General features: G+C 41.2%; 1 protein-coding gene across 3 annotated transcripts in view; it reads left to right on the forward strand.

Moving 5' to 3' along the window:
* igf1 (insulin-like growth factor 1) overlaps positions 1-11,640 on the forward strand; it is a 17,038-nt gene that overhangs the window by 821 nt on the left and 4,577 nt on the right. For 2 of the 3 annotated variants that reach the window (XM_020613660.1, XM_020613659.1), the window contains exons 2-4: positions 964-1,123; positions 10,875-11,128; positions 11,547-11,582. In XM_020613660.1, coding sequence (XP_020469316.1) covers positions 964-1,123; positions 10,875-11,128; positions 11,547-11,582 — 450 coding nt within the window. The remainder of the gene's footprint in view (positions 1-963; positions 1,124-10,874; positions 11,129-11,546; positions 11,583-11,640) is intronic. The other variant, XM_020613661.1, reaches the window with a different exon arrangement.

Genomic DNA, 11,640 nt, shown 5'->3' on the forward strand with positions numbered 1-11,640 from the left:
TTTTTTTTTTTTTCAGAAACCCCTAATGCAGCTCTGGACCTTTCAAAGTAATTACTGCTGAGTCTGTATTATCAAGTGCTCGATATATAACCTGCTGCCGCGGTTTTAAGAGAGAGGAGATCTTGCCATGAAATTCTTAAATGCGTCGGGACCCTGTGGTTGGGTTTGTGATGTATATTGATAATGTCCTGTGTTTATTCTCTTTATTATGTATATTTGGCCCACTTAGCTTCCTGCACTGGGTCTGGAAGGAGATCCGTTTTCCATCTCATATTTTGGATCGGAAAGATCCCCTGGCGCTTTTTGCTTTTTTATTCTTCTTTTCTGAGGCACTTTGCGTTTAGTTCTATGCGTAATAATGCGCAGACTGTTGGGTTTTGGCACAGGGGAAATGAGGAATCCTCTCTACTAACGGGTCATTAATGATACATTTTTAAGTTTCACTTATTTACATGGACTTTTGTTAACTAATTAGGACTGAGTAGGGACATACGAAGAAATGTATTTTTAATTTGCGCTCTACTCTGTTACGCACAGACGCATCACAGCATCAGAGCTGGTCAGCTTCCTGTTTGGCTGCTTGGCATCAAGTGAAAGTCTGGATTTTATACATTTTCTTACACATCTCCGAAACCCTGTAAATGTACGATGTGTGACCACTACCACTTTAATTTATTTTTCCTTTCCTATTTAGTAAAAGAAATTGGCTGAATGTTAAAGAAAAAGCCTTAAGCCCGCTGGTTTCAGTCTCAGATGGCAATAATGTGTAATACTACCACTACCAGCAAGGCGCTGAGCCACCAGCTGTCACAGCAAATTTGCTCTGTAGACAGCACTGTATTTAGAACAACAGACCTTGAAAGTGTGGCTGTCTTGGCTTAAATTAGCGATTAAATAAAATACTCTCTCTCTCTCTGGTGATGCTCTGCTATTAAAGCTCTCTCTCTCTCTCCCTGTGCGCAGAGTGCGATGTGCTGTATCTCCTGTAGCCACACCCTCTCGCTACTGCTGTGCATCCTCACCCTGACTCCGACGACAACAGGGGCGTTCCCAGAGACCCTGTGCGGGGCGGAGCTGGTCGACACGCTGCAGTTTGTGTGTGGAGAGAGAGGCTTTTATTTCAGTAAGTGCACTTTTTATTTATTCATAAAGGTTGGCTGTGTCTGTCCCAGAGCTCCCCACCTCCAGTGAGCTCATAAATAAAAAAGCAGCCAGTTTGACATCTTGTCTTGTCCTTCCTTGCATCAGTGTCCTCTTTCTACCTTCATTCATTCATCTGCTATTGTTACATGTTTTCTTTAAGTTCACATTCACCCCTTTGTTTCAGTGCTCAACTTTATGGGCTAAAGCCAAGAAACCTGAATGAAACATAGAATTACTATGCTGTTAGTGGCAAGTGGGGAAAGCCCTTTAAGTGGAATTTGGCTGAGCATATTTAAGACCAAGGTGGGGTAGAACCTACTGTACATGTTGATATAAGGTTTTTTCTTTTTTCCACCAGAGCAGAGAAAGCTAACCAGAAAGCAAAATCTTCCACCAAGAACCCAGGATTTAAATCTCACATACTGTATTTCTATTAAGGGTTACAACCCAACCCAGAACTGCACAGTATTTGTGGCGTTAACAGGGTTAGGTGCAATGTTCCACCAACAGCTAGTGTTTCTTGGGACATGTATCCTGACCATTCTGTCAGAGAGGAGCAGTGTGACTGTGCATTTGTAGTGTAGCTGGCTCACCACAGGGCTGAAGCTTATAACATAATTATTCACATTTCTTTGGCTGACATCCATCACTTAAGCCACTTTGCACCAAATGTCCTTGAGGAGCATCATATCTCCACCAAAAGTCATTTTGTATTTTTACAATAATTGATCATCTCTCTGACTCCAGTGCTGCTCTGACATAACAAACTATTATTAATGGTTTGGTTTTGTCCCAAAGTTATGAAAGATTTTCCGCATGTGGTAGACTTTGCCACCTGCCAATTTCAAAAAGGAGAGAAGAAGATATAAGATATCTGTGGAAAATCAGCGACATCTACAGTATAGTGCATTTGCTCTCTTTTCCAGCAGTTGATAGCTTTTGCCTTACAAACCTGAAAGGGTTAGTAAATGCTCCTTCTGAAGAACCTGGTGACGGGTGCTTACTCGGGGCCATGAAGGGGTCTGTTTTTGAATCCCAGCCTCAGCACAGCAGAGGGAATGATGTAGTAGTGGCTAGTGTATAGTCATGCAAATCCAAAGAAAGGTTAAAAGCCAAACATAACTAAGTATAATATGTTCATGTCTAGTCATGTTACATGAAATTGTTTTGTATACTTCTTTCCGCTAAATGCTACCACAAGCATGTTCACAAACTTATGTTTAACAAGTTCACTGCCTTAGATTAGTATAAATAAGCCAAAGTATTGGACAAACTTTAAAAGTTTGAAATTTTGATCTGAGAATGGGAACATTCAATGGTTCAGGGGATACATTTCATGGAAATTCATCCATTAGTTATTCGGCCTACTGTCCTGTATGTCATCGCTTGTCTTAAAAGGTCAAATGACAGTTTTTGCTTGGGCTGAAGACTTTTTTCTGCTTTGGCCAAATCTTGTTCTGTACTGCTGAGAAAGAGTTTTGCTCATGACTCCGGTACCTGCACCTTGTAATGGTACCAACAAAGGCATCCTTATATATAAAAGAGCTCCATCCATGTTCTGCCACTCCTCTGAGTCTTGGCCCTGTGTAGCCACCTTTTCCAGCTCTCCTTGTTGTATCCTGAGACATTCTCAAGCTAGATGGGATACATAATCCCTTCATCCTGTTCTGGGTCTGCCTTTTGGTGTACTCTGACATTGCAGTCTCATCCCAGAGGCTCTTACCAGTAGACCTCTTTCATCCATTGCCTGTTCATGCACTGCTAGCTATGCCTATGAATTGCATTCATATTAGATGGTTTTGCATATAATTAATGTCCAGTGGTGCAAAACATGTAGCTAGATGGAGAGTAAGTGTGTGAAAAGTTTGGACTGTGAATGGATGTGATACCAGAGTTCATATCCAGTCACACACCAATATTTAAACTAACCCCAACTGTGAACTTAAACAAGTGTTTCAGTTGCATGGTATTAATCACATTGTTGTTGCTTAAGGTAAGGCTTTGCACAAATAAATACATCAAAAAAAATCTTTGAGTTACACAGCAACACATTGTCCTTCAATGTGATCAGACTTTCTGCTGATTCATCCAGTTTCAGCGTTCTGTTGGGCAGTAGGGTCACCATGCACCTTGCTACTGCTCCCCACCCTGTCACATTTCTCCACCCCTGCATGCAGCTTCTCCAGGACAAGTCAATAGCGTTCTCTGCATTAGGCACTTTGTACGGTGTTTGCCAGAGGGTTGCTGGCAAGCCACCGATCTGCTGCAAAGCTGTGAGTTTTGTTCATCCAGATGCTGCTGGCAACACTAACATGCTGTGAAGTGGTCATGACAGCCTGTGCATTTGCCAGTTTTCTGCCATTTAAGGCTTTCTGGTTTTTGGATTCCCTTTGCTACAGCAATTCTCTTGTATAAATGGCCATGTTCTCTTCATTTAGAGAGTGTAAGATTAGGGAGTGCATCGTCAACTACTGCATTTAAGTAAATGTAGACCTAGAATTCTTCTTGTAAAATCAATTTGTTCATAATCATCAGTCAGTGTTTTGGATTCTGGGTAGACAACTACTTCCTCATTGTGCATTCAGTGTTTTCATATGATGAAAAGATCAAGTCTTCAAGACTAACTAGTCTTGGACAGCATTTGGCCAGTCTTTGTCCGCAAAGCCAAACTCACTGGGAGATTCCCTGGATATGTTTTATATCTAAGATTAAGGGTTTGTAAATTGGTTCCAAAAAGCATCTGCAGCTAAAAGCTGATGAAATGTTTAAGACTTTACAAGGTATTGGGGTGTCCAGAGATTGGATGATGTGACAAGTGGTTGGATACTGATAGCGATATTCTACTACGGTTTTATAAATATTTCTCACAGGCTACAGAAGTATAGCATACTGCCCACATTCATCACATTAGAAAGTGCTGAAATGAAGCCAGCGTAACTCATGAATCCTCATGCAGGATACACTTCTTAAAGAGGAACAGATCTATATGTGGGAAGGGGGGTGTATTTGTCTTTTCTGCATTACCTTACACTGAGCAGTCACTGAACTGCACAGCGTCCATCTATCAATGCCACATTTTCCTGTGTTGTAAAACAGGTCTCTTTCAGACACACTCCATCCTTTTTCTGTAGAGATGATGAGGTTTATGCAGCAGGGTTCTGTGCCTTGAAAAATATTCTTGCTTGGTTTCTGTTACTCTCATATATTCTTGCTGTTATTCCTTTTTCTTGTCCTCTAATTTGATCGCCACATGTACCAGTGCAGTTTGCATAAAATATCTGGAGAATCCATTTGGGTTCAGTCGTCTGCAGCGTAACAGCTTAGCCAAAGGAGGCATGCTTGTTTCCCTGAACTCTTCCCCTGTAGTCTGGCCGTGTTGAACTTGGCAGCCCTCAGATAATGTGTCCAGAAGCAGTGTTGCAACGACAGTGGGCTTTTTGTGCAGAGAGAGCTTTTGCCAATCCACCTTACACATGTAACCAATAAAGTAGCACACTTGCACTTTAAGACTACATATTTTCTACCCTGACAGAAATACTAAATACTAGTTGGTGGAAATTTTTTTTTTAAGGTAATGAAACAAACTGCGGTCTCAGAAACAGAAAGAAGAAATCCACAACCGTAGTCAGTTTTTCCAATTATTAGCCTGACCTAGAAATCCTCAGTTGTCCTTGTAATGCTTTAGCAGCAGAACTGTGGCTGATTTCACTGGGATATTCATTCCATGAAACAGATCTCTCATGGGAGTTTGTTTGAGTAAAGTGCTAAGTAGCTCCCTGTCCTAAGTCACGTTTAGTTCATGCAGAAATATTCACACTTATTCTAGAGCGATAATGAAATATATAGTCTTACTTTCCTTAAAAAGAATGGTGCCCAAACTCTCATGAATTACAAGATGGAATAATCCACCCGTTTTAGCCAAGACTAACTGCTCGTACATGAAGCAGCCAAATACGAAACATGGTAATGTTTTTATATGTTTTGTGTTTTGTCTAATGGCGTAGTGACTGAAGGTGGAACTGAGCGAGGAGGCGAATTGCTTTTAGCTGCCATCAGTGAGACGTCCTTTTCACTGTCCGTCCCTGTTAATTTCATTGGAGCTGTAGAGAGAAGTAGAATGTGCAAACAGCATGCATGCACTTAAACATGCATATACAGTGGGTACGGAAAGTATTCAGACCCCCTTAAATTTTTCACTCTTTGTTATATTGCAGCCATATGCTAAAATCATTTAAGTTCATTTTTTTCCTCATTAATGTACACACAGCACCCCATATTGACAGAAAAACACAGAATTTTTGACATTATTGCAGATTTATTAAAAAAGAAAAACTGAAATATCACATGGTCATAAGTATTCAGACCCTTTGCTCAGTATTTAGTAGAAGCACCCTTTTGAGCTAATACAGCCATGAGTCTTTTTGGGAATGATGCAACAAGTTTTCACACCTGCATTTGGGGATCCTCTGCCATTCCTCCTTGCAGATCCTCTCCAGTGCTGTCAGGTTGGATGGTAAACGTTGGTGGACAGCCATTTTCAGGTCTCTCCAGAGATGCTCAATTGGGTTTAAGTCAGGGCTCTGGCGGGGCCATTCAAGAACAGTCACAGAGTTGTTGTGAAGCCACTCCTTCGTTATTTTAGCTGTGTGCTTAGGGTCATTGTCTTGTTAGAAGGTGAACCTTCGGCCCAGTCTGAGGTCCTGAGCACTCTGGAGAAGGTTTTCGTCCAGGATATCCCTGTACTTGGCCACATTCATCCTTCCCTCGATTGCAACCAGTCGTCCTGTCCCTGCAGCTGAAAAACACCCCCATAGCATGATGCTGCCACCACCATGCTTCACTGTTGGGACTGTATTGGACAGGTGATGAGCAGTGCCTGGTTTTCTCCACACATACCGCTTAGAATTAAGGCCAAAAAGTTCTATCTTGGTCTCATCAGACCAGAGAATCTTATTTCTCACCATCTTGGAGTCCTTCAGGTGTTTTTTAGCAAACTCCATGCAGACTTTCATGTGTCTTGCACTGAGGAGAGGCTTCCGTCGGGCCACTCTGCCATAAAGCCCCGACTGGTGGAGGGCTGCAGTGATGGTTGACTTTCTACAACTTTCTCCCATCTCCCGACTGCATCTCTGGAGCTCAGCCACAGTCATCTTTGGGTTCTTCTGTACCTCTCTCACCAAGGCTCTTCTCCCCCGATAGCTCAGTTTGGCCAGACGGCCAGCCCTAGGAAGGGTTCTGGTCGTCCCAAACGTCTTCCATTTAAGGATTATGGAGGCCACTGTGCTCTTAGGAACCTTAAGTGCAGCAGAAATTTTTTTGTAACCTTGGCCAGATCTGTGCCTTGCCACAATTCTGTCTCTGAGCTCTTCAGGCAGTTCCTTTGACCTCATGATTCTCATTTGCTCTGACATGCACTGTGAGCTGTAGGGTCTTATATAGACAGGTGTGTGGCTTTCCTAATCACGTCCAATCAGTATAATCAAACACAGCTGGACTCAAATGAAGGTGTAGAACCATCTCAGGGATGATCAGAAGAAATGGACAGCACCTAAGTTAAATATATGAGTGTCACAGCAAAGGGTCTGAATACTTATGACCATGTGATATTTCAGTTTTTCTTTTTTAATAAATCTGCAAAAATGTCAAAAATTCTGTGTTTTTCTGTCAATATGGGGTGCTGTGTGTACATTAATGAGGAAAAAAATGAACTTAAATGATTTTAGCATATGGCTGCAATATAACAAAGAGTGAAAAATTTAAGGGGGTCTGAATACTTTCTGTACGCACTGTACCTAGACCTTGTCCTTTCAGAAGCAGGGGGATTATGTGGATTACAGGATGATCAGGACACCCCACCCCACCAACCCCACCCTTATACACTGTACTTGAGCACACAGTGGAACACACTGACATCTGAAGAAAGACCTTCTAAGTCCTTTCCATTCCTGTAGGAATTTTCCTATTAAGACCTGCAAAAGAACATGTCCAACCTTGTGTGAAGCACTGCTCAGCAAAACAAAGGAGCAGCAGGTGTCCTCCAGATTTTGATCTATACATTTGGGATTTGAGGACACAACAGGACTAAATAGTACTTTAAATTTTAAACCTATCCAGTCACATAATGTAGAAAGTCTACAAAAAGTAAAGTTATGTCTCAATGCATTAGTGCAGAGATAGTTGATATGCTGGCCACTTTTGGCATTGTCTTCTTCACTTTAGGTTGTCTCATAAATTGTCTTGCATTTTCAGTTCCAGTGATCCACACTGTTGATCACTTGTACACACTTTGTTATCAACAGTCCCACAAAAATAGAGGCAGTGATAGAGAAAATGATGTCTTGAATTCCAGTTAAAATTGGAAGGAATATTCTCATTGTTTCCTATTGTGTTGCAAAAGTTTCTTTCATCCAGTTTATTAAAGAACCACCAAAGGTAAATAACTCCATATATACAGTATTTTCCTATCTCCTAGTTTCCAAAATATGCCTCAAGAATGGCCCCAGGATCTGTTCTTTTCTGTATGGGTCAAACACTACTACCCCCATTTTATCTATATTGATAATGCTGTAAACAACATCTTTAATTTTAGTGGCCAAACATTTGAATAAGATTCTAGTGTCACAGTATGAGGAACACTTTCCTCATGCCATAAACTCTTTGTGTTACCGGTGATAAAAAGACAGTTTCCACTAGTACTTTAGCAGCTCTTACAGCCCCTGCCTAGTTGTAAACTGCCTGACACTTTGCAGTGCACAAGTTCCAAGAATCCACGGGCTTTTACTGTCCCTGACCAAGCTGTAAAACCCAGATTGTTTCTGTATGACTGGAATGGGAGAATTCTGGGGCTGTTCCTTAGAGGAATGAACACCTAGTGTGCAGAGTCTGTAAACACCAAATCAAAGATGATAGGTGGAGCAGTGCAGCGGCACCAGATGAAACGCTTGGTAAACACTCAAATCCGACAAGAGCGATGACACTAGATGCTGCAGATTGACACCTGATTTAAATGATTTCAAGGAACATTCCACTCCAAAGGAATACTCGATAGAATCCAACACTTGAAAGGTGCTTGTGAAAAGTTTGTTGCCCATGGCTTTATTCAGTTTGGATTCACCCCAGATACAGTTTATTCCAACGACAACTGAGAGTTATGGAAGAAAGAAGCTATGCCAGAACATATAAAACCATCCTTCTCAAACCACTTTTGCAGCACAAGGCCATGTTCAGACAGACAACAGCCCCGTCTCATTCGCTGCATGGAGACAGTCCTAGAAGGTCTCATAAAAAAGCTCAAGGAAGCAACTCTATACTGCTTTTTTAATGGTCCTCATGCTTTTCTCTTCCAAAACCAAGAAATATAATTTTACAACACTTCCGACAAAGCATAAATCTCAGTTTTGTCATTTGTACAAGTGAGTGTGCCAAACTATAATGGGCTCATTACCACCTCCTGAGGCCGGAAAACACCAGCTAAAAACACCAATGGTAGGTGAAAACCACAGTTGTAGTGTGTGATTTTTTTTTTTCTTCAATGCCACAAAGGGCAGCAGTGAGTCCATTCCACACTCTAAAACAAGGAGTTTTGCAAGAGTAGAAAAAGAGACTTTAAGGATGAGGAGCTGGCAGGTTTTTCCAATAAATGTCTAGTTAACTGCCCCGCTTCCATTAAAAAGCAATGCACACTCCCTGAGTGTATTTCATCATCTCACCAGTATTTGAAGAAACAGCAGTTGTCTCTTGCCACTACTTCTTGTTGAAATTCATTACTTTGAAGAATAGTTCTACACAGAAGTAATATATTTTACTATGTTCTGGAGAAACAGTGTGTTTCAAACAGTTAAATTGGGGAGAAGTGAATTATGTTGCAGGAAAGCTTTGATTTTACAAGCTGACATCTTCCAAAAAGGGGAAGTTACAAACCTATTCCAAACTATCTTTTAATTCTACCAGTGGTGATACTCAGATTTTCAACTGAGTAGTTGTACTTGGGCCAATAGGCCCAGTATTTCTTTAAATATTACTGCAAATGTTTACAAATTGTTAGCATATTTTCTGTCGAACATAACACAACAATATAAGAGGACAAAAATCAACTAGACACAACTACACTCTACCTCATCATATTGGCTGAACTGCTGACAAATGCTTTCTGACCAAAAACATACCTTAATGATCATGTGTACATCCTTTACCCAGATTCCATTTCAAACAGCAGGGGCCATAAAGCAAGAAGCACTGGCAGAAAATGTTGTTTACTCTTATTTCTTTAACAGCAGTCAGAGAAAACAATTCTTTGCTTATGAAGGGTTACAGCAGTTATCCATGGAACTAAAGCATTTAAAACCTCTTAAAGCTTTTAGACCCGATTATTACATGTTTTCCCCTAACCTGCCTGAGCTGATTATCCTAAATGTTACAAGCAGTGCCAGCTGATTTTGCTCTCCCTTCCAGCTGTTTGTGCAGCAGGGTTGCGAGCTATTTTCAGAATAATAGCGGATGTTAATTTGTAAGGCTTTATTGGGAGAGACTGGAAAACAGGCCATGCAACAAGGCATGGCCCTCTTTTGGCTTTCAGCAGCCATTATATAATCATCAGCCAGGGCTCAAAGTCATATTTCTCCATCAATTGTTAATATAACACCCAAGGCTGGTCCGAGCGAACACACTTCAAAGATGAAATAGGTTAAATACATTGTCCCGAATGTAAGAAAAGAATTATGAAGAAAAACTGTGGAAAATCTGGCTGTAAAACCTGTCAATAGATTAACATTCAAAATGAATAAAAATACAGATGTAAAGAGCTAAATAAAATTTTTCTTTTGTTGTTTATATGTTTAATTTAACATTTATTTGGGGAGTCTGTGTAAATCTGGTTCTTCTGCTTTCTAAATAATGCAGGTGCACAGTATATTTTTAGCATCACTCTACCTGATGCACAACATGAAAGCCTCTCTGTTGTTCCTCCCCTGCTCTCGTTCACACCTCCATCAGCATCACCTCTGCTAAAGTGCCTGAGGGTCTGAGGAGACAGATGCTTTCTGAATGAAAACTGCTCTGTCTAAAACGACATCGTCAGGACAAGGCAAACAGAGAGCAAAAGTTAATGCACTTTGTCAGCACTAGTAGACTTCTGAGCCAAGAGCTATTAATACTGAGCGAGAAAGGCATTTCCTCCTTGTAAATGCCATATTAAATTATTATTATTTCATTTGGTAACAGGGAAAAGCCCATTGGGGCTATATTGCCAAGGTGAGCAGGGAATTGCAAATGTAGAGTCTGGAGAGAGTTTTTCTAAAGGCCACCAAAGGGGGGTGCGTTAGATAGCTGAAAAAGGAAGTGAGCATTGTGGAACTTATTGTGGTCACTGAGTCAAAAAGTGTCACATCTTTAACTGCTTTTTAAATTATACTACAGCAAGAATATTTCCACTACAGCTCTGATGGCCTTGACGTCCTTTGTTTAGCTTAAAGTCATTTCTTGGCATAAAAGGTGCATCAACGTCAATGTTCTCTGCGCTTTCAGGGTGTTCAGGCTTCTGCCAAAAATGTGAATGAATAGCAGAGGATAGCCAACAGGGGTGCAGCCTCAAAGCTTGCCTGGCAGAGCACGGGCCTCTGTGTGGAAGCTACCTGGACTACAATGACAGAGGGTGACATTTTCAGTGTATGGGTGGCTCTGACTCCTTTTTTTCAGCATAGTACAATGTAAATTTTGATGTTCCTCTCAAACAGGTAAGCCAGGCTATGGCTCCAGTACACGACGGTCACGTGGCATTGTGGATGAGTGCTGCTTCCAAAGCTGTGAGCTGTGGCGTCTGGAGATGTACTGCGCACCTGCCAAGACTAGCAAGCCGGCTCGCTCTGTGCGTTCACAGCCCCACACAGATATGCCGAGAATATCTAAGGTTAGTACCGCAGGGCACAAAGTGGACAAGGGCACAGAGCGTAGGACAGCACAGCAGCCAGACAAGACAAAAAACAAGAAGGTGAGCACAGCACCAAACAAATACACTCTAAAAAAAAAAAGGTTTACTCCTCAAGAAAAAAGAGACTAGCACTGGTGTTTTGGTAGCTTCTGTCTGAGCATGCCCACACTTCTCTTTAAAGAAAATGTTTATAAGGTTGAGACCATTTGTGTATTTGTTCATTCAGTATGAAATGACAGCCATCAGTTATTTAGCTTAGCAAAAAGACTGGGCACAGGGGGAAGCTAATTTATGACGGCTGTAGTTAAATATTCAGCATACAAACCTGAGAGTGGTATCAACCTTCTCGTCTCATTATGTGCATTTCCCAAATTGTCAGACGGTTAATTGATAGCATCAGTAGATTCAAGTTCATTAGCAGTTTTATGTATAGCAAGATAATTCATTCAACCTAAGTGGCTTCATTTTCCTCCCACAGAGACCTTTACCTGGACATAGTCATTCATCCTTCAAGGTATGTCTGATACGTTTCACCTTGTTTTATTGTTATTTTTTGTGTCATATAAACCTCT

Source organism: Monopterus albus, unplaced genomic scaffold (assembly GCF_001952655.1).
Source record: "Monopterus albus unplaced genomic scaffold, M_albus_1.0 scaffold136.1, whole genome shotgun sequence".
Taxonomy (NCBI): Eukaryota; Metazoa; Chordata; class Actinopteri; order Synbranchiformes; family Synbranchidae; genus Monopterus; species Monopterus albus.